Source organism: Ammospiza caudacuta, chromosome Z, assembly GCF_027887145.1.
Source record: "Ammospiza caudacuta isolate bAmmCau1 chromosome Z, bAmmCau1.pri, whole genome shotgun sequence".
Classification (NCBI taxonomy): domain Eukaryota; kingdom Metazoa; phylum Chordata; class Aves; order Passeriformes; family Passerellidae; genus Ammospiza; species Ammospiza caudacuta.
The window spans coordinates 26,156,720-26,181,204 of record NC_080632.1 but is presented as its reverse complement, the minus strand read 5'-3'; the positions used below and the strand labels follow the sequence as shown (position 1 = coordinate 26,181,204).

The 24,485-nt window shown below is 38.6% G+C and overlaps 1 protein-coding gene across 3 annotated transcripts in view; it reads right to left on the bottom strand.

Moving 5' to 3' along the window:
* The window catches only part of CDC42SE2 (CDC42 small effector 2), an 84,198-nt gene that overhangs the window by 21,154 nt on the left and 38,559 nt on the right, over positions 1–24,485 (bottom strand). For all 3 annotated transcript variants that reach the window (XM_058823334.1, XM_058823331.1, XM_058823333.1), the window contains one exon: positions 12,424–12,736. In XM_058823334.1, coding sequence (XP_058679317.1) covers positions 12,424–12,477 — 54 coding nt within the window. In that variant the 5' untranslated portion in view covers positions 12,478–12,736. The remainder of the gene's footprint in view (positions 1–12,423; positions 12,737–24,485) is intronic.

Here is a 24,485-nt window from a genome sequence, read left to right as displayed (position 1 = left end):
AATGGAACCATGGGATATCTAAAAGGACAGCACATAACTCCATATTCCTAACAACTAGAATTACGAATACAAAATTGAATAGTAATTTTTGGTAGGAAGATAGATATTGTTCCTAAATTAAAGAAAAATGCCAACAACCAAGATAAAATATTACCACCACCACTTTGTGTTTCATAATCTGAAAGAGGACAGGTACCCTTCACTAACACCCAGGTTTTCAGTGGACTATGGTACCTACACTAACTAGAAAAAAAGCTTTGAACTACTGGCTTGGCAGCATGACAACTGCCAAATCTTGACCATGTTTGATTATTTTAGGAGTTCCCTAAGCCACAATGTCATCAGGCTATATACCACCCAGAAACACGCTTCCACGATCAAGGCACAGAATTTGCAAGAATTGAATTCTCTTCCCAGACTTCTTGCAAGGTTTCTATGCCTAAACCTTGCTTCATCATCTCACCAGGTTTCCCTGAACATCTGTCAATGTCCTTGAACAGAGGCTTTAGAGTAGCCAACTACAACTGCTGTCATGTAGACATTGACAATGCTTCTCAACTGTGGTAAAGTTTTAGACTATGGAGAGATGTATACTACATCAAAATAATTTAGAACAATAATTGGCTCTGGTTTTCTCTATAGCATCATTACAGACATTTTTAAAATTAATTTCTTAAGCCTTGAAGCTCATTTTAATGCACACTGAAAATGCAAATATATTTTGAGTACAATTTTTGAATACAGTATTTGTCAAAACCCAAGGGAAAAAAATATTCTCCACTAAGAACATGACAAAGCTGTTTGCTTTCCAGCTGCAAAGCTAAAAAAAACCAAAACAACATTCAGCATTTTCATGAGACTCATCATATCCTCTTAGGGATTACTACATAAAAATATTGAGAAATTCAAACCTTTCTGCCCTTCCTAATTGTTTCCCAGCAAGGTTTACTTTCAGACTGTATATTTCATTTTCAGAAAATTAACTGTAACTATACAATTCCGTGTTCAGGAATTGTATAGTTAGAGTTCATTTCCTTTTTAAGAAACTAAACCACATAAATTTGCATGTGGCTGTTTATCTGTGATAACAGTAAAAGTACAAACCATACCACAGTCTGCGTATCCAACAGAATTTCTTGTCTTCAGCATTACAAAAATAAGTGTCTGGTATGTTTGGGTATAAAAAATACTTTGTCAGTAATACTCACCCCTGCAATGCCTGCAGAGCCAACATTGCTAAGAACCTAAGCTGAATTCTATTCCTCATTGGGCATGACCAAATTATTTACTAAATTCCAGTGAGCTGAAGCAGGGGGATTGTTCACAGAAAGCTTTCTGTAACCATGTGGGAAAAAGATTCAGCTTGGCTCTCTGAACACAGTGGGAGCTTGTAGAGCTGGCAACTGGAAGTTCAAAAGTGATTCCTTGTCAGAGTCAACCACTTGATGCACATTTTAGTGATCAACAAAGAACTTCAGGGTAAAATAGGTTTTTGAGCTGTCTCAGAGTATCCTTCAAATGAAAAAGTTAGCTGGTCATTTAGACCTAAGTTACAAACACACCAATATCAAATAAAATCTCACTCCCTTTATGATTTTTCTTTCTTTTTCACTGGGGAATAATGTGACCTGACTAATTATAGAAGACTAAGTTATGTAAATTGTTATGTAATGTAAGGTATTGTAGGGCACCTGGTCACTATTCCTGTAATAAAGATAGATCAGACTAGTGTAAGCTCTTCTGTTTTCTACTTAACAAAGTGAACTTTATTTACGCAGGTGTCTAGTCTAGAGGCACTGAGAAACAGACAGAGATATTGCAAAATATGATTTTGGTGATATGAAACATGCTACTAGTATACAAGGAGAATAATTTCACTGACGCGGGGGACGATCAAGACGCCCTCACATTTTTAAGGTGTTAAAGCATTTGTTTTGCAGCACTTGGGTGAATACTGGTCCTGTCAGAAACTCTTCTTGTTTTATAATCTGATTAGATACAAAAAAGCTGTTTACAATGAACATCTAGTAAGTAAAACAAAAACCAAAAAAACAACAAAAATCAGAACCAAACCATGTAATCCAGAATTAGCACCATCCATTTTAAAATCTAGCAATAATAAATTTTTGCCTTAGCACTCAAGATGAGCTGCCTTCAAAGAAAACCATGATGCTTATACACATGCCCCATAAAAACTACTAATAAGCTTCCAAGAGTATCTTTGCAGTCAGCAGGATCCCAGGGAAGCACCAAGGAAAATACTCTGCAGTTGTAATTCAGCAGATTATCCCAAAACAGAAAAAAGAACCCAAAGCAAACAAAACAACCCCACCAACTAAGCAGCAACAACAAGAAAACCCCAACAACAGAAAAAACAAAAAAAGACCACTACCACCAACAAAACCCCAGTCAAAACTCCCCCCAAAGCCCCAACCTACCAAAACAGACCAAACGAAAACCAACTAAACAGCAAAATCCAACCCATAATACAACAAATATTTTCACAAATCGGAAAAAATGTCTGTGCCATGTAGAAGAACCTGAGGTTCACAGCCTGCAGAAATCCCCACAGTACTCAGCTCTTAAAACACATAATCAGCTAACACACAACTATCTTTGTGCCTCAGTCACTTTTTTCTCTGTTTTTAATCTAGGTGTGTATCTATGAAAAGGTGTGAACTTCCTCTTCATTGTCTTCTCTGTGTAGGAACATTAATCTCCTTTGATAATGGAAATATTGGCATTTTATTCCTGAGATCAAAGGGGCAGCTGAATCTCAGTGATGTAAGATGCATGGAACATGTTTTGTTTCTTTAGGGATAGGACCATGCAAAGAGGCCTCAACTGCATCATTCTGGTTTTCCAACAGTCAGTTTAATCCATGCTTTCATTACAACCACATCTTTTAAAGGTTTTGAAATAGTTTTTTAAAGCAATAATTAAGGAGCTCACATACAAATCTTGTTTCTTTATTCCGTGAACTACACAGATTGAAGCTTTTTTCCTTCCTCCCCTAAATTTTCCTTTCTTTGCATTATTAACCCAGAAGTAATTTAATTTTCAAAATCTAGTTTCGGTGTTAAAAAGAGAAAACATGCATTTGATATTTTTCCATGGAGAGTAAAAGGCCTGTGAGCTCTTTTGCCTGCTACTCTGTGGATGAGCATGCCTATTCTTGTAGTGGCATTTTTCCACGCCTCACAAGTTCAGCAATGCCAAGCTGCTGCCACAAATAAAAGCAATCCAGTAGGCTGCATATGTGCACGTGTGTGTGTGTGTGTGTTTACATATCCTAGTATATTTCTCTGGAATTGTGTCTGGCAGGATTTATTCTCCCATTTTAACAGTAATCCATTATTTGCCCACCATCCGAGAGCCTAGGGATTAATGGGGTTTTAGTATCTGCAATACAACAAGCTGTATTTAAAGTAATACTTGTTCCAAACAGAGTAAAATAGGACATGTCCTGCATAGATGTTAACCCTTTTACTCTAGTCTCTCAAGAATTATACTTGAAGTGCATTTTAGCTTGTAAGCCACCTACCTTTAGAATATCATGAGAGTAATTTCCTTCCATAAGTAATACACTCCTTCGATACAGAACTCCAATTCCCAGTTGAACACAGACATATGAGCTTTCTTTAGGCAATTTAATCCCTGAAAGCATCAGCTTTTCAGTTCACAAAATAAAAAAAAAGCACCCCAAAAGACAAGTTTAATGCAAATATACATAATGAGGTGAAGATTAGTAACTACATTTTGTAAAACTGTCTTAAAATTTATTTCCCCCCTCTAAAGGGGGGAAATGATCCTTGAAGTTTTAGTTTTCATAGTTTTTAGATTCTGCACTGCCTAGTTGTCTAGCTCTGATCTTCACATTAAATGTAAGTAAGTTCTCTTCACAGAGCAGGTAGACAAAACAATCATTTTGCAGCTTGAGACCAAGAGCAACTCTTAGAATTTTCAGTGCTAAAAATCTTAAGAGTGGACTGAAGAGAGAAAACAAGAAGGATAGGACTTCTTAACCTGAAGCTGTAATTGCACAATTCACTCCAAATTTCAAACAGATCAAAACTTATAAAAGTGTGAGACCTTGCGAGCAGTTGCCTATTTTGTGACCATTTTGGGTTCATCCTGGGTGTAGCCCTGGCTGGGCTCTTGTACTGCCCAAGGTATATCCATTAAGGCCTTTTAATAAATACCTACGTAATTCCTTTAGCTCTTTTCAGTCTCTGTTCCAGGTCAGCCTCCCAAGACATCATTTCCACCTTTAAAATTCTATCATTCTGCTGTAATGTCCAATTAACATCTATTCATAAATCCTGTTGGAAGTACTTTCTTCCATTTTATTCAAATTAGATTCATTTTTCACTACATCATCCTGTACGTCCCAATTTTTCTGTTCTTTCCTAATTTAAGGTCACAGGTTCTGAAGCCCCTGATGGACCATCATGCAGCTCTCCAAGTAACCTGTCTAACATTTTCCAGTTGTAAAACAAGAATTACAATGTTGAACCTTCAAATGAGTCAAGCCTGAACTGGGAGAAAACAGAACTTGGCACCAGGGACAGAACTGAAAGGTTTCAGCAAAGGCGAGATTCGAACCTACTTGGAGCTGTCTGATGCCAGAATAAAAGAATGCTAAATTCCCAGAGCATTTACCTACACTCAGCAGTCATGACACACTGCCCATGGAAAATGTTTTGCTTTTAAGTAAGTACAATACTTCAAGGTCACAATTCATTTTAACAAACCTGAAGTACAAAGCTTTGTGTTACAACATATCCCACTCAGAGCGCTGGATGTAAACCAGAGGGCATGCAGACACTGATAAGCAACAAGTAATAACTATTTCCTCCTGTGCACTGTGATGAGATGTATGTCTGCTCAAGAGATGGAAAACTCCAGGTGGCTGAACAGTACAGCAGGAAATGCCACCCTATGTCAGCAAACAAAGGCTGGTCTGGGCAAACTTAAAAAGATAAATCACAACTGGGGCTCAATTAAATTTCTCATTCTCTGGAGATAAGGCAGCCACATACCAACCTGAAACCATCCTGAGCAGATGAGAAACGAGTAAATTGCAATGTGCCGAAGATAAGGCATTAAGAAGATAAAACAGTCTGATTTGAGAGCATCCCAGTACCAGAACTTATGAACTGAAGTAAGTGAAGTAAGTAGTCCTTTACAATACACTATCAAGCATCAAGGGTGGTTATGTTCACCCCAAAGAAGTTATAGCACAAGCAAGAGAAAAGAAATTAAAACCCTGTCCGTACTAAGGACAACATATTATAAGCCCAGACTATTTTCTAAGCCTGAGTGAGCTGAATTTACAATTGTAATAAGAGAGATAATGTAGTTTAAACTATTTTAAAAAATTCCATGTAAGCCTCATCCCTTTTAATGTCAAGTCACTTTCAGAGCATAACTTATTAACAAATCACTCAGTGTTACACATTCCTTTGAGAGACTAAACACAAAGAGAAATGGTATCTTTTTCTGGCTACAGTTAACTACAGCTCTCTTCAGGATACATCCAAGTAACTAAAAAAACCTCTAAAATTATTTGACAAACAAAAAATACCCAATGTGTTCAGAGAGTCATTACTTCCCTGAATCCACATCCCGTGCAGTTGACAGCTTCAGTTTTTCTGCCCTGCCTCCACTCTTCTGTTCTCCTCACTCTGGAGAATATCCTCCTGTGGCAGGATATTCACCCAGAATTACAGCAGTCAGCATTTTAGAGTGATCAGCTAAGCCACTTTGAAGACAAAGGCAAGAAAATAATTACAAGTGATTACCTATTAAAGTCTGACTTAATGGATACCTTATAAATTCAGGATCTTTGAGAACAGTGAAGAATAGCATTATTGTAAGTAAATGGGAACTTTGGGATCACACATATCTCCTGTGTAAGTAAGTGTCATGACAGGAACTGCAGAACCAGAGGTTTGAGGAACAGTCTGAAAAAGGAAAACTTTCAGCATTGTGAAATGCTAATGCTGGGAATTAAAAATGCAAGTGCAGGCAAAGATCTTTAAAACCGCAATTTAAAAATACATATTTTCTGAGTTGCACATTGGTCTTAAGAATTATCACCAACACAGTATCTGAGACCCATTCCAGAAAAGTTACAATAAAAATACAGTAAGATAGCAGCAGAGGAAGCCTCTAATCTCAATACTCCCTTTCATATCAAAAGCAGTCAAAGCCAGAAGGCTGAACACGTAGCTTCAGGGCAACGACTCACTTCTCTACTCACTAACACAAAGCACACTTCCAAATAGAGCCAGTGAAAGTGCACATCTCTCAGGCTATGTCCAGATTACTCCTGCCTCTAGCTGTTGGCAAGTAGAAATGCCCCTCAATCTTCATGCTTCCCCATCTCCACTGCTCTGACGTGAAAGGCAGAAGGGGATAAAACCACTGAACTGACAAACAATGGAACTAAGGAACACAAAAAACACCAGGGCTTTATAGCTTCAAGTTCCATTAGAAAAATTACAAAAAATTTACAAAAAATTGCATTGGAAATGCTTCAGGACAGTCTCCAAGGGTGTTTGCAAAACTTATCAACTTTTGCTAGGCAGCATCAACTAGTTCTTGTGGAAGCCCCTTTTGTCAGTGACTCATACCAGGGTGTTGCTCTTGAAAATGTCTTCTCATTGAAAAATTTGGAGATTTAAGAGAAATAAGAAACAAGCAATTCAAGGGCTCTAGCACTGTTGTCCAGATCAACAAACAGCACAATCGACTTCCTGCCCATGTTTAAGTGGAAAGCCTCAGCTCTGTGGAGCCTGCAGATATTAAAAGCATATTACGTCCTTCTTCAACTATGTTGATAATGGCAAGACACATTATCATCAACAGAAAGCTGGCATAATTCTTGTTTCCAACATCCTTCAAAGAGCTACTTTCCATGTCATCAACTAGTATCATATTAAGTAAATAGCAACAATGCAGCAAATGAAGGGCTAAAAATTTCACAGCCATAATATAAAAGAACATAAAATATTCAGTTAATTTTATTCAGGTATTTATACATAAACAGAAAACACTTCCTTTGTTTTCTTTGTAAACAGTTTAGTACTTGAACATCTCTAAAGATATTTTAAGTTGTGTGGTGGCTAATTTAAAGGTAAGAGAAAAATCCAGAGCAGCTCTATCAGGCTTAAAGCCATACAAGCAGATCAGGTTTTATAAATAAAAGCCAAGCATTTTGGTGCTTTTTTGATTCTGCCCCCTTTGATAAGGTGTTCCCTCAGGCTACTTCTAACAGCAGCACTGAATAGGAAAAAGAAAGAATTTCAAGCCTCTTAATGGCAGCTCAAAACATCACTCAGTAGGGTAACTCTGAAATCTGAGGGCTCTCTAAGGTTGTCAGTGTTTTTACTGAGTCTTTCCTAGGATTACTGAATGCAGTAGAATGATTGAATTTAATGAAAAAGAAAGCCTGAGTTTTAGGCATTTTAAGCCAGAAGCTGCACTTGCACAGAGCACTTGTGCTGGGCACAGAGCCCGCACTGAACCAGTACTTCAAGCAGCAAGGTGGTATGTGTGCCTGCTGGTGGGGTGATCTGTTCTGCAGTTACAAGGCACACGAATGTGCCTTGTGAATGTTTAATGAATGAATGTTTAATTCTCCTTTATAAGAGTTGCATAAATTACAGTGTTAGATGTATCCTTAGCTGTATCTATGACTCCTTTTCCAGAAAGGTTGAGAACCCCCATTCATGGATAATTTCCTTAGGTAACCAGGGTTAGGATAATTTATGTCTTCTGAAGCATCCAGCAGTCAGTTACGCAGCACTATGTGCAGGGCTTTTCCTGCCTCTCTTTTAAGACTGGCCTCCCCACTCTAAACACCTACCTGTTGAACCTATTCCATACATCAAAAGAGACACTAAACAAACTTCACTTTCCAAACCACTTTAAACATTTATGGCATAGCGTGCAACAAAACTGTAAAAGCCCCTTGACAAAACACAAAATGGAAATAATCTAAACAAGAGACAAACAACAAAATATCAACAAATTAACTAGGGAAGGAAGCCTGAAGCCAGAAGTAAGAGAGCATAGTTTATTCTTTTGTAGCAGAGCAACAATTTTACTGCAAGGTCAAAGCAAACTGCAAAGCTCAGCTGTACTGAGCTTTGGCCCAAACCAGGTGGGAGTGCACCAGATCATGACCAAAGGCTTCTCAGACCAAAAATTAACTTTCCAAGTTAAAAATGGACAGACCAGGAAGAAAGCAGTATAGGAAAATAACAGATTCCTGGTGTAGGTGACAAGCTTAGCCTAAGAAAGAAACCATGGACACTTCCTCTAAAAGCCTGTGAGATTTCTAAGCTTCTGTTATCAAGCAATGCATCTGGTAGTGGGAATTCGGCAGAGTTTAGTGAAACATGGCAGTAGATGAGATGATAGCACAGAAAAAGCATGTGAAAAATGACTGATCTTACACTAGGAAACAAAATCAGCTTACAGAATCTATAAAGGATATCAGTGGGAGGTGTAAGAAAACCTACAATCAGAGAAAGTGCTACTTTTCCCAAAACAAAGGTCAGATCATAAGAAACTGAATTCAGGCTACTTAAACCACCAAGAAAATCTGGACACGGTTATTAATAGATTAGTATCTCCTCCTTGGTATATTGAAAACAGATATGAAAGCAACTTGTTATCTGCAGTCTTCCTTGTGGTAAAATACATTATGAATCAAAAAAAAACCAACAAGAGTGTGATACAAGAACATTCTCCCTTGGCTTTTGTTTGGATTCTATTGTGGTAAGAACCTCAGGCTATTTAAAAGCCACCACAAGGAACATGCTTCTTTCAGCTGCATCCCTAATTAGTTTTGTTACTTTGAATACCTGCTTTCTTCATTTTATCACTCTGTTTCAGAGAAGCTTAGGGCTTCCAACCTGTGTACCTTCCATGACGGTGAGTACTGCTGTTTTGGATACACCAAGTGACATATTTAGCAACCAAAGTAACACTTAGGAGAGAGAGTAGAACACTGCTTTCCAAGACAGGTTTTATTTCACAGCAGCATGGTGCATACAGTTAGCACTGACAAAAGACTAAAAGCTGTGCCAAAATACATTTCACTAAAAGATCATGGTAATACCTGAACACTGTCTTTGATTTAAGGAACAAGAACACTAATATGTAACTGCAACATTGTTATTGCTCTGCTCTGGGGTATACTATTCACAAAGTAATGTGCTCTTATTGGACTCATGCATGTGCAGGTCTCATGTTAAGTACACTATAGCTGAAAAGAATATAGATGATGTATTTGACCATTTCAAATGTAGTATGTTAGAATTTTGCCAGCAAAATTCTGAAAGCAGGGACAATTCTGGCATCCTGGATTTCAAGAGAGAATGAAATTCCTTAGCTCAACAGATGCTAAAAATACCACAGAAACATGCAACTATGAAGACTTTCTTTTTACTTCCCCCTCTAGCAAGGAGGGTTAACATTTATGTCCATGGCATTAAAGGTGCCTCAGATATCAGCATCTGCCAAAGACATTGAGAAAAAATAATCACTTCAGAACATGTCCCCTGGCAGAAGGAGGGGACCGAGGAGACCCACGGCAGAATGGAAGCAGGTTACTACTGCTTGCAGGGACAGGCAAGTTCCCTCCCCACCTGCCTCACCTTCTCAAGTGCCCTTACACAACAGGCGTGAGGCCCTGGAACAGGATGGACAGACAGCTGATGATGCAGGCAAGGTTTTCCTGCTGTGCTGATCCTCCTTTCTCTGCTGAACAGTGACAGGACCCAAGGGAACACATAAAGACACATCAGGGAAAGTGTAGGCTGGATATAAGAAAAGATTCTTCACCAGAGAGTGTTTGGGCACTGGAGCAGGTTCCCTAGGGAAGTGGTTACAGCACCAAGCCTGACAAAAGTTCAAGCAGCATTTGGACAACACTTCTGAGCACACAGAATGTATTTTGGAGCTGTCCTGCACAGGGCCAGGAGTTGGACTTCATGATTGTTTTGGGTCACTTCTGACTCAGGATATTCCATAATAAACAGAAGTTTAAAAATAGAAGGAACATTTAAAACATTGATCAGAACATTTCGCAAATTAACTTCCTGCTTCCAAGGTCTATTTTGAGAGGCTGGTGGTTGTTGGTGCTGCTACAAGACCCCATTAGTCCTTCCCCAGAAGACGGCCACTCAACATGCAATGGCTGAACATGAAGTGGCTGGGACACTTAGGCAGGCCATGGAAGTGGTTGAGATGCAGGAGTTAAAATGAAAGAAGGCACATGAAAGGAATAAGTCTGGGCAGATGAGGCATTTCTCCTTAGAAACTGAACTCAACTGACAAGTTGAATGCACAGCAGGGGACAAACTCAACTTTTATCCAAGTTTGCGTGTTTCACTTTGTTTATGATACAATGGGAAAATATGTAACAGTATTTTGGGGCTGAAAATTAGCATGTTTTTCAGCAAGTCTCTTGAACATGCAAGCACACAATACCTGCAGAGACAGAGAAAAATGCTTGCTTATCACTTGTCTCATTTATCAGACTCATTTACCTCAGAGTTACAGTACACGCTTTGCTATTTGTCAGAAATGGAAAACATTCCTGTACTTACTCAGAGGTACAAGTGTCTGATTAAACACTCCACTTAGTGCAACCGAGCATGGCAGAACAAGGGCTGTACAACACAACACAGCAAAATGACATGAGTAACTGCAGGGAAAGGACAACTAAGTGCCTTTCATCAAGCATGCCAAGAAGGGCACGCATCTCTTTTTTTTGAGACATATCCTGAAGAATTTTGGCACTTAGTAACAAGCAAGTCTCCTACAACACTTGAAAGACACACTTCAGAAACTAGGTTAGTGCTCAACAACATGCTATTAGGATCTTAAACACAAGGATTGTTTTAATCATCAAGCCAATGCACACCACTGTATCAGCAGGAACAGTTTGCTGCTTCCCTTTCCTTCACTTTCCATGTACCATCTCCTCCTGCTTCATGAGTCATTACTCACAGACCACTGTATTAACATATGTGGATTTCTTGGGCAGTAATTTAAACAAATCACAGAACTCAAGTCAAGATTTTTTAAGGACTGAGCCTTGGGATTCTCAAAAACGAACAGAATATGCCATTTTGCTATCTGAAATACTTTGAACTGTCACATCATATTCAAATGTATGTTCAAAAAAAGAGACAAATAACTTTGAGTCCATATGAGTACAGCTAATGTTTTAAAAGATAGCATGGTATTCAAGCAAGAGAGGAGGATCACAGCTTCCCATGCTGGTATCTCAGAGTTAATCTCCCACAAGTCTGCTTGACTAAGACTGAAATAAAACTGCACTCATTAGTTCAAAATGTTAATGGTCACACTTTAATATTTGCATGCCATCAGTCTGCTATTCAGGCTTTGTGCAAGGACAATGCCTAATGTGAGGTTCTTTTTTCCAAACTTTAGTTTCCCTAGAGCCAAATATTAGCAGCTGAGCATATTAATGTGAGGATTCTTTATTCACTCTGGGTTTCTCTTGGTTACTGTAATGCCACCAGTAGTAACTGGGGTTTTTTGTAACATGTTTGTAAAACTACTGTATGACCACTGTAATTTCTATATGTTCCCTTAGCTTGATCTAGATGCCACATCATAAAATGATGTTTCTCACAGTCCTAACCATATTCCTCGTTAATTCCACCTTCATACAGGCAGAATTTCGGCCAACAGCACTGGACTCAGAAACATACTCTAAAGCTACTTAAAAATATATGAAAACAAAGAATATTTCTGTATTTTCTGTTTTCCTAACATATGCTCTGAAATTTTCTTTTATGTAACAGTTTGCTATATACTTTTTCACACAACAGCCATTTTAAATTCTATTTTTTTAAAGTATTTATAATATGAATACATCCCTTCATTCTTCAAAGATTTAATCTAAAAAGTAACCAAATAGTTAAAGATTAAATCCTTTTTAAATTAAGGTGGTAGAGGACTGAATTTCACTTTGGACTTTTTAATGTAATCATTTTCTTCTACCATCATTGTCTAGCCACACCCAAAGGCAACTCATACAGAAGTGAGGGCATCTCTACACCTCCACTAAAATGTTATTTATTCTAGAAAGACAATTTACATCCTCATTGCCCTTTTCTCTTCCCCTCCTTTTCAATTCCAACAAATATAGGCTCTTTCTAAAGACTTTGGACAGATTCAGTCTCAAGGACAGGAAAGTAACAGCAGTTTAGAACAGACTTTTTTGATCCCCATCCATGCAGATTATCAGTTAATTGCTTAATTCTCACCAAGGCTGGTCAAACAGCCCTTATTAAAAAAAAAGAAAAAAGAAATAAAGAAAATTCAAAACTTTAATAATTTAGTTAACTATATAAAAACAATATTGATACTTACAGGCTGAGGCTGTTCTGCAATACAGCAGTTGAAACACAACCAAAACTCACTCATTGTTTACAGTCTGAAGTGGGAACACAGATGAAAAGCAGGAGTCAACCTTTGTAAGTCTGCCTGTTCTTTGAACAGGTTTATTTTTAATGGCTCCAATGTGAAAATTTTCTTTTCTGATGAGCTCTTCTCCAAAGACAAGTCAGCCCCAGGACAAAGAACTTGAAGGCAAAAAGTTACTTTAGCGTCTTCTTCCAGAAGGTTGATCCCAGCACCAGAGAAATATTACGAATGCTTCTTTGGTCCCTAGCGTTACGTGAACCTGAAAATAAAAGCACATGAATCAAAAAGAGAGAATACAAAGAATCCCAAGCTCCAAGCCAGCCACCCACACCACTGAGTTCTCGGTAATACCCTGAATCACAGATTGAAAGACTTTAGCAAACAAGTCAGGTGCTTTTTTCTACTGTGACTACCAAAAATGGCATATAACATAAATCCATATGAGACTTACCTTCCAGCTTTGGTTAGACTAAGTGATACCAAGAATTGGTATCCAGTCTTTTGGCAGTTATCTCTGTTTGTTTCTAACTTTCAGAAAGTGATAATTGCCCATACACCCCTTTATCTTATTAGAGAATCGTGCCTGTTAACACGTCATACTTCTCAATGCATACATACTTCTCATTATACACTCACAGTGTGAGATTTAAATGGTATTTAACCTCAACCCTGTTACACAATTGTCAATTAAAGGTATGCTCTCCTAAATGTCAAGGAAACAAATATATTTCTGTATATAGAATATTTGCAAAATGGCTGGACCTGGTCAACACAATGTATTTTCTCTCCTTCCACCCTCTTCTACCCTATGCCTCATTACAGCTTACTTCAAAATAGGGTATTAGTTGTAGACCTTGAAATTGTTCCCTTAAACCTCTAAAACTCCTCAAGTGGAACAAATGAGGCTCCAGATTCCAACAATTCCTTTGCTCAAATAATGTTTATTGGTAAACCTCCATTCTGGTTTCTTTCAGTAGGAATGCAATAAAAATTCCTGTGAGACTTCATTTATCTTGCAACATATCAAACTTTACTTGCAGAGAAAGCAAGATAATGAATATTGAGAAGGTTTTTACTGGCATACTCCTTAACAATTCTTTATACACTTGCATCTTCATTTACACAGATGTTTGCACAACTATGCAATTTCTATTTCTATGCAATTCCTCACAGTATGAAGTGGTTTGGAGGCTCCATGCAATGCATGAAACTAGGCATATATCAGTGTACACCTTCTGTGGCAGAGCAGCTCCACTTTGCTACCATCTTCATTAGTTTGCTACGTGCCAAACACATGAGCAAAGCTGTCCCTCATTTATTTACACACACACCAAATCACTGCACTGTGCGGCCGTGACAGGCCATGTACTTTCCACAACTACTCTCTACAACACGCACAAAAAGAATTCAGCGGAACCTTTTCCATACAATCTCCAAAGCTTTTGGGAGGCTCTCACATTTCTTGGTTTTTAAGACCTTATCTGAAGCTCCTTGAGAAAAAAATGCATGCCGCAGTAACAACATCTAAATAGCAACACCCCATCTAAAGTACTCTCATCTCCTAGCTTTGCAAAATCAACTGATACTGTCAAAATTAGGTTTATCTGCCTGCTTCTTAGATTCCTTGCTTAAAGATCAGAACAGGAAGCAGCGAGGGGGGATATGCTTTGCTAGGTTATCCTGTTGCTAACACCATATAAAACAAAGCAACTTTATTAAACAGGATACCTTGAGGGCAAGAAAGAAACATAAACCAGCAAACAATCCCCGCTCTGACAAAAATACTTTTGTACAACCTTTTTCTTGTCAGACACTTGAAAAGAAGGTCTTAGAACAGTGCTAACATGATATATTTTCACTACTTAAATGATGTTTTTCCTTTCCTTTTCCTGGTTTAAAGATCACCATCTAAATCCCATGAATGGATCATGAAATTGCAATAAAACTTGGGTTTCAGCAAGTAGTGTGAAACGAAGATTGAAAATAGAAGTGTCTACAGAAGTTCTCACTCCATACTTAGGCGGTTTCAGACCCATTTTCTCAATTATTCTGGCAACTGAAAATTTCATTAACTTTAAATAGCAAGAGTAACAAAGAAAAGCTTGACAGAAAAATACTCTGCTGATCTCTACGGGCTCAGAATTTGCACACCACACAATTATTTTCTAAATTTGATTCCGTATGTTATGAAATCAAAAGTAAAATACAGTTAATTCCTGTTAAGCATGTAATATTTGCTACTTCTAGTCCCGTGGCTGTACAGCTTATGTCTCCGTAAGAGCTGGTTAATTTACTTCTAAGACAGGCATGAAGTTTTTCTGAAACATAGCAATGCCCTTCCCAATGCTAGTGGTTCAGATTATGAGGAACTGAGAAATCAAACACTCAAAGTTAGCATTTTCAAGTTTGATATAGTGTAAGCTGTAGAGCAAGGAGTGGGTGTTGCACAGTGAGCTTTTCTTGCTGTGCAAGGAGTCTGATTTGTGACTCCTGAAACTGTGATACTTGTTGCTTCCTTCCAATCTCTCTCTGACTAAGTCCAGAATTGATGTATCAAATTCTTACTGTCACAGAGGTTTAACTTTGATCCCAAGTACAGAAGACACACTCTGAAGGGCAGGGAGATTTTTTGTTGATGTGCCTCTGTGTTTGCTCACTCATACTGGCACACTCCTCCAGCTCACCGCAGCCTCGGGCACCGTGCTGAGCTGCAGCCCTGGCAGCAAACCTGGAGGGCTCCGTGTGGGCACCTGTGAGCCTGGAAAGCTCCTCCTGGTTACAGAACACCCAAGGGTGCAGAAGCCTTGCTCTACACAGCCACTCTCTGCATGCAGGACTTGTGACCTCCAGGACAGTCAAAACGGACCCCCTGCCTTAGATCTAAAGCTTTTGAATGACAAAGCCAAGCTAAAGATTGTAAATAATAATCTCTGATTACATGCTTATTCTTAAAAAGGCGTTTTCAATTCTACAGACTGTAAAGTGCTACATTTGCCTTTAGTTTGGTGGTTCAGCAATCACCAACACTTTTTCAATCTGTTGACTTTTAATTAAAACACACAGTTGACATATCAGTATGTCTGGAGAAAACTGACATTAACTGCACCTCATAAAAGGAAATGAATGCTTAGCAGTACTTTTCAGAGCTCTGGAATTTCATACATCTTCCCAGTCTGCTAAACAAATGATTTTAACAGGAATCAAGTCAAAATAAATATCAGGTATAAATCTGTTGCATCAATATGGAAAGAAAAGCAATTAAGCTGAAAGCAAAAAGGTGTATTGGTGCTAATGGTGATGTTAATGACAACATACTAAAACTTCTCTTACGCTGTCAGTTGCTTGTTTAAAGATCAAGTTGAAACAAGAAAATTCTGCAGTTCTTTTCCAAATTATTTGTTATAAAGAAAGAAAGAGAAAAAAAATATAGTGGCCTACAGCTTCTAGTCAGGTAATTATCTAACATTAGCACACCAGCAATCTTGTAGGAAATTGTTCCTGCAAAGCTTGAATTGCACCCCAAGCCTAGCTGCAATTAACGAGGCCTCAAAATATTTGCAGTATTTCTCATCTAGTTCCCTCCTTTTTCATAGGATTAAGATTTGAATCACAGAACCACAGAATGGTCTGGGTTAAAATGGACTTCAGAGACCATCTTGTTCCAGCCCCCCTTCCACAGGAACACCTTCCACCAGCCCAGGTTTCTCAGGGCCCCATCCAACCTGGCCTTGAACACTGTCAGCGATGGGGCATTCACAACTTCTCTTGGCAACCCGTGCCAGTGTCCCAGCACCCTAACACGGCACGGTTTGCAGTACTGCTGCCTTTGTCAGAGCAGACCTGCCAGATGAAGAGCACAACAGAGGCTGAAGAACGCACTCCACAGTAACAGCTCTGCCACCCTTTGGTTTTGCTCTTTGCTCAGTCTGTGGCAGAACACCGTAGAGCTCACATTGAAAAGACAAGACAATTGCTCTGTCTAAACCAGAAATTTATCAGTGATGAGTGGTGAAACGCCAATTTGTTTTTCCCATGTAAACTTTCTGAACTCTGAGTGCAACTTATTTTAGAGTGGATGATTCACACTGCAAAAACACACAGGATTATCATGCTGAACAACTCTGTTGCATCTTAAGGCTTTTATACCTTAGTTATTATAACAATTTAATAACATATCTAGAAATTCTAAGTATAAAGAAATCAAGATTTTAAAAATAATACATTGTTTAAAATTCAATGTGAAACACCAAAAAGGTAATTTTCTTCACTCTAAGGTTAATTTCACGGTGGCTGGTCTAATGCAAAAACCAAAACTACTGCTTATTGTTAAATACCAGTCACAAAGGCAGGAAGTGCAAGCACTGCATTAATGATTAGTGGGCAAAGTACACTTTATATTACAGTATCACCAATTTTTCTTACTAAAGCAGTACTAGCATTTTGGTGAGAAATATACAGAGCAGGAAAGGTAAACTAAGACATCAATTTTCCCTCTGAGCCTTTCAAATTTATTGATCTAGAACAGGTTAGACAGCATTTACCTTAACTGATCCAAACAGGAATATGCACTATGCTGTGGAGAGTCAGTTAGAATAAAACTACTTAATAAATATACAGCTTGAGAACAGCCTGGTCTTTTTAAAAAGGCATCCTTTTAAGGATGAATTTTCGATATCTTTTGACTGTATGCTGTTCACTGTGGCTTTACACAGGAAATGTGGTAACAACGCTCTTTGACAATCACTTGAAATAAATAAAACCACAGGAAGAGAAAAAAAAAACCTACAGGTGTTAGCATCTGAATTTAACTAGGCTTGCTCAAAGCTCAGAGTATTATTTAAGAAGAGGGGGGGGGAAGCGTAAAAAAAAAAATTTTGTTCAAATCATGAACAAAAATCATGCCATGCCATGGTATGCCCTGACACAACATCACAACATGATGTGCCATAATAAGCATATGTAGGCACAAAGTCACAACCAAGCCCACTAACAGTATTTTAGTCTCAAGTACTTCAAAGAAAAAAACCTTCCAGTTGTTCTTGCTATAGGAGATTAATCCCATGAAATACATGGGTATTTTGATTTGGTTTTTATGCCTTAAAGGCTTTGAAAAACTGTTATTTCCTTCAATCCTGCAAGTTGTAAGTAGAAAATTATCATTTCTGAATGTACTTCTAAGATGTCTTTCACATTTTGCACTTTAAATTTCTATTGTAACCACACTATTTCATCTTGATATGACTAAATTAAGTCATGTGGCAACTAGAAACAAGAGAGGAAGAGGATTAAGGTGTGTCCAAGCCAAGAGAGAGGCTAAGCTTGTGCACACTTATACACACCTACAGCTGTAGCAACCAGAGGACATTCTACAACTCTCAAAGGAGAGAGAGATGTTTTCATTTTCCAGCCTGATTTTTTGAAACAAACCATCTACAAGAAGCAAGAGGTTTTAAACAAATACAACCTACAGATAAAGTTGCTTCCATTCGTGAATTTTGTATCAAAAACTTTATCTCATCAGGTCACTGAACTTACAGAAGCACTCTTCCTCCATTCCCCCCTACAAGAACAGACACTTCTGGGCACTTTGACACTGATTTTAATGCAGCAATTGTCTTCTGCACTTTCAAATCCTGAGAAACTTGAGCTGCAAATAACTCATGCCACACAAAAGATAACATTCACCATCAACATAGCCTGAATAAGGCTGAAATTCTTTTTTCATTTCCTCATAATCTTCCCATATTGATTCTGCTTCAGTGCCTCCCAAGTCCCTCAAGGTTTAGTTTCAATATATTTAACAGTCTTCTTCAAAGTCTGAATTAGGCTTTCTTGTGCATTTTTAAACCCTGAATGCCTATGTCCTGACTGTAAAAAAGCTACTTTTATTCATGTCTTTGTGATACAATTTTTCACATTACTACTAAAGCGGTAAGGCAATAGGTCTTGATTTTGGGATTATTGGTCATCTGGAGTAAATTCTTTTTTTTTGCCCCTATTAATACCAAAATGGTTTTCACTAGTATATTTCCTTAAGCAACTTAGAAATAGTTTGTACTTCAAACCAAGCTCAACACAAACTAATAGCCATGAAAAATTACTAGTATTAGAGCAATTTTCTTCTGAGTTTAAGGTTTGAAAACTGTTGAAAACAGGGCAATAGTCTGAAGGTACTATTTACAGCTTACTTAGAGGAGACGGGGTGATTTTTTTAAATTGTAGTTGTTGCTAATAGTACAGAATCTAGCTTTAGGAACAATCACATCTTTCACTGAACACCTTCAGTTTTTGTGCTTTCAGCTTGCAGGAAGCCATCACAAGCTGCCCTGCAATAAATGTATCCACCTGGCATAATACACGGGAAAGCAGCAAAAGATACAGGAAGGAAACCACGGCAAGTTTCTAAGGAGAAATACTAGGTTTTCCTTATCAGGTTGTTGATAGCATGAGAGGGAGCTGTAAAGAAGGGGACAGCAGGAAAGCACACAATTCTGTCAAGGAAAGTACAGCTCACCAAGTGTGACAGTAAACACATTTCCAAGTGCCAGCTGTGACCTTAAAGCAGAAAGGCATTAAACTTTTTTTTTTTTTTACACTCCTATCTGCAACTGCCCGAGTTTTATTCTGTAGCCCTTCACTTACATTTATTTATTTCATGTGAGGGATCCAGCCCTTGAAAGGTCCTTACTATTCTGGCCACAGAACCAACAAATGAGACAGTACCACTAAGTCACATTAAAATTCTTCATGTCTAGTTCTTTTCAAAGCTTCCTTTATTGTCTTTAATTAATAACTACTTTTGATATATATGGGTTCAATGCACGTTTCTGAAACAGTCAATTCATAGCTCATACTATTCCCCACACTGACATGCCCACAGCAACCTACTTCTCTTGAAACCTCAGCACTAATAGTTCTGCACTATGAAAATTCAGAAAGACTAACAGAAAACTAATTATCCAAATTTTTTTACTCAATAACAGAAAGGAAAACCACAGACTTAATAAATATGTTCTGTTCAACCTAAGACATAGTCCAGGCACATTTTGCCCTACCTCCAAAAACAGCCAGCTAAGAACAAGTGCAAAGCCTTTCAGAATTCACTCCTATGGTTTAGAAAACCTGATTTCATACTGACTTCCTATTTGCATGAAAAAAAATGCTTTCAGACAAAGTTTTAATTGGTCAATAACATTATCTTCTTAAGTGGCAAGTTCTATAGAAGGAAAAACAATGCTTTTGTCAGCTAGCCTCCTAGTTACTTTTAACAGGTAATACCAGTCAGGGAGGAAAAAAATGAACGGGACAAAGTAATGGTTAAAGGCAAACCATCTACACTGTACCCCTTCTGTAAAGAACTGAAAGAAAGGAATCCCCAAAAAGACTAACATTCCTGAAGAATGCCCAGTTATTTTAATATTATAATTATAATTATAATTATTATTGTCCTGTTCTACAGTAATGATGGGGAATCCTCAACATTGGCATCCAGTGAGACCATAATTTTAAAAACAGGGCAGCATTAGAGAGAATGGAACAGTCTATGCTCACAACATACTACATGGCAGACCACACAAGATACTGAAGGGACCCTCACCTGTTCTTAGTATGACAACAGATAAAGAGCATTACCCACAGCATTTAAAATGTTCTTTTTTTTTCCAGGGAAAACAGGAAACTAAGACATCAAGGCAATATCCAAGGGAAGTTTGGGACAGAGGAAAGGAGTAAGTGTGAACAAGAGAAGAAAGGCCATTTAAAGTGCCAGAGTTCACAGAGGCAAACTCTTAACAGTACAGGAAGTGTACCATATAAAAAAATATATCACTATGGCACACCAGTATTTCAGATTTTAGCCAGCCACTGTAAAACCTGTAAAAACTGTGGTGCCACACAAGTCTGACGCTGTACCTAAAGATCTTTTAATGCACTTCAGTAAATTACTGCTGCTACTTCCATTGACCCAAATGCCTGGTGCATAGTGCCAATTTACACACAGACACAAGGTATTCCTATTTTTTTATTCTAGTTTTGTGCAAAGCATGATTCAGGTGACAACCCACAAAAGGCAACCCAGTCACCAAAACTTTACACCATTTATACATTTCAGCAAAGAAAGAAATCATACTCCATTGGCTACAAGTTACACAGGGATCTTTCTCTAGTATTACACCTTTTTCTGGTTAAATGATTCTCATGCTAAGTAGCTCACACGCTCAGACTTTCTCCTGAGTCCGTAGGTTTGTTTAGTTCATGGGCTGTCAGTCGGTGATCCCCATCTCCCTCTGCCAGAATTACTTTTTACTAGTTGGAGCTGGTCTCAGCACAGTTGCTGTGTTTCCTTTATTAGTTTCTTCCTTATCTTAGGAGTCAAGCCAAAAGTCCCTGTGGCACATAAATTCTGCTTTGTTTTTGTCCACTATCAGCGGTACATCCTTCTCCCCAAGCTTTGTCAACCTCCCCCTGGGTCTGAGAACACAGAAGAATGTCGATGCTAAAATTTAACGAGGCAATTCTACATAAAAGTAATTTATCTAATACCTGGACATCACCTCCCTCTTGATTGCAAAACAATTATGAGACCAAGCGCAGTAGGCAAAAGCAGTCTCACATTTTGTGGGACTGGATAAGTCAATGTTACCCCATGAAACTACCCAGGATCCACATGGGGCCATGTGAAAAGCCAGATGAATTTTCTCTGTTCAAGTCCTCAGCATGGACTATGCATGCTTCAAATGGCTAGAATGTATCAGCAGGATGTCTCTGCTTTAACTTTCAGTTCCACAGCATGCAAAAAACAAAACAGAAACAGGTTTTTGTTAAAAACGCAACAGAATTGGGTATTTTTAATCTGCTATAATTTAAGTTTGTTTAGATGACTTGAACTCTGTGTATGCATCCACATGTAGGCACATGGGACATGGCTTAAAGAAACTTGAAAGCTAAGACAAATCACAATTTCAAAGATACTTTGGGTCACTCTAGAGTAGAAGTGCAATTTAGGACTTCTGGAGCGGGTACTCAGAGAAGCTGTAGGCAGAGGCCGGTGAGCTCATGCAGTCATTTTCTCAAGTGTACCAATTCCCAAGAAGCAGTACATCTTCTTGTCACTGCCCAGTGTGAACTCACTTAAATGACCACTCTGCAGCTTAATACAGGTGACATCTCTTGGCTTCAATGTCTACCTCCGTTACTGTTTGCTCATGTGAAAAGCACTCACACAAGAGCCTCACACACACAAGTCTAAATCAGGCTTTGACTGGTCTGAAGTGGTGTCAGTTTTTCCTGACCAGACACTTGAGAAAAGTATACCGAACACTCAGTTCATTTTACAGGCAGTCCATCTTCAGACCGAAATTGGTACAGAAATATCACCCAAATTTGGCAGAAAAAGCAGGATGTAACTGAGGCATATGGCAGAGCCGGAAAAAAAATTTTAGAACTTGTGAGAGGTGGCAAGTGCTAACTGGGCCTGTTTGGATTTCACTTTAAAGATAAGCATGGGGAGCGGCACGAATAGACTCACAAAGCAAGTCTCATAAAGAATGCTCTAGTCAGAAATCTGTATTCATGTAAAAACCGTGTAAAAAAATATGTGTGGTTTCAGACTACACCATGTGGAGAAGAAAACTGGTAAAATGTTTGGCTTTTTCCTATTCTCCATCAATAGCTAGAGATCAGGTAGCACATTAATGAGTAACATACAGCACAAAATGATGCCTAGACAGGATGGTCAGATTTCACCTTTTCCTAGCAGTATACAGCAGTAAATGGTTTTCTCCCCTGCCTTCAGACTTCAGTTGCTATAGGTAGGTATGTCCGGATTTTCCTTTGCCTTAAGTGACTTTAAGAAATGTCACTTAAGGCAAACAAAAATCCAGACATACCTACAGCAACAAAGAAATCTGGTCCAAGTACCGTAATTTAAGTAAGCCATAATGCAGGTAAGAGTGTCCTAATTCTGTAACACTTAAACAAGTGCAACAAAAACAATGAACTGAAATACAGCCCCTGAGAAGCACACACAGAGAGCTCCTACACTTCCACAGCACAGAAAACTCCTTTCAGCCACTTCTACACACAAGAAACCTGCTAAAAATTGTGACAGCATGTGTGTGCACATGTCCATACAAAGCCACACACACAACCTACAATTAGTAACTGCAGCAATCGTTGAATATTTCATTCCTATGGCTAAGGCTCTCATGCTATATCCAGCAAGTATGAAAACCACCAACTAGAAAGCTAATAAGCTTTTGCCTCTAAAAACTTCAGATAGCCATATGATATTAAGGAGAACAACTACCAATTGAAAAAAAAATTCTAGGCATATCTAATTAGAAAAAACCAAACATATATTAGAGTTGTAGTCAGTGTGAAATAACATTTTTCAGGTCAACAGCACATTTTGATTCTTTTGCTGGAAGGAACACTTGGTTTTCAAAAGAGAATGAAATTCAGGAAAGGGAGAAAAATCAGAAACTCTTCGGTTTTTTTTATACACAGAGTTGCTCTCACTCAGGCATTACACATGCACAAAGTTATATCTCCTTACCAGCAGTAACAGCAGTACCCATACAGGGTTGTTTATCATAGAAGAAATACCGTAATTTCCAAAATATCTTCTTTGGTATCTAATCTTCAAATTTCAGCTTGATTCAGATAAAGCATATTAATAAAATGCACATTAATTAAAAGGAATTACTGTTCTTTGCTTCCCCCTTTCCTAAACTGAAATTCACTGCAAATGATCCTTAATATTGAGTTGAATTTGAGTATTTACTTTACTCTTTAAACTAAGTACTTGATCACAGAGAGCTCTTGCTGCTTACACTGATAAAAATGTTTACCTCCACGGAGTATGAAAAAAATGTAACTACAAACAAAATCTTGAAAATCCTCACTGACTTTCATTTTGTGATAGGTGCTTAGTAATTTTTCGCTTAGAGATCTTGTTTTTTGGCAAGTCCAAGATGGATGAACCCATTCTGAGTGAAGAGTGCTTTGATCCAGACGGACATCATCAAGAAGGTCTGACTGAAGTCAGCCCTGCTGTGCAGAACTCTGCTAGGCCATATCTTCACAGGAACTAAGGAATCTAGGCCATGTCCTACCACAAGCTAACAGAACCAGCCTGAGCTGACTGTGGTGGGGTCATTCCCTCAGCCTTATCTTCTCCAAGCTGAACAAACCAAGTCACCTTAACCGCACTTCAGAATTCTTGCCCTCAAGACCTACCACCACCTTGGTCACGTTGCCCTCTCTAATAGCTTTAGATATAAAGATATTTAGATATTTAAACTGTGTAACCCAAAACCTAGCACTCAGTGTGAGGCTGCCCCCAGAGCAGAGCAGAGTGGGACAATCCCCTCCCTTGCCCAGCTGTGATGCTGAGCCTGATGCACCCCAGGACAGGGTTGGCCCTCCTGGCTGCCGGGGCACTGCTCACTCATGCTCATATTCAACTTGTCAGAAAAACCAAGCCCCAGATCTCTTTCCAACTCTCTTTCTGGATGTTGCTTTTCAGACTCTTGCTCCCTAGTTTGTATATTCAAGCAGCATTATTTTGGATCAGACACAGAATGTGGCATTTGCTCATTTTACATTCCATAGGGCTGGTGATGGCCCAGCTCTCTGGTCTATCCCAATCTCTCTGAAGGGCCTCCCTACCCTCAAGGGAGTCCGCAACTCCTCTTAATTTAGAATAATTGGTAAAGTTACTTCATGTAGGACAATTTACTTAATATCTGCATTCAGAGACCATTTCTTAAAACACTAAAGAGCAATGTCCCTAAGACGTAGCCCCATGGAACCCCACTAGTGACAGGTCACACCAGTCTGATGTCACCCCATTCATGCAGCCCTTTGTGCCTGACCATGAGCCAGCTGCTCACCCACCACATGAGGTGTTTATCCAGCTGTGGGCTGGACATTTTCTGCAGGAGGGTCCTGAGAGAGACAGTATTGAAAGCTTTACAGAAATCCAAAAAAGATTACATCAACTGGCT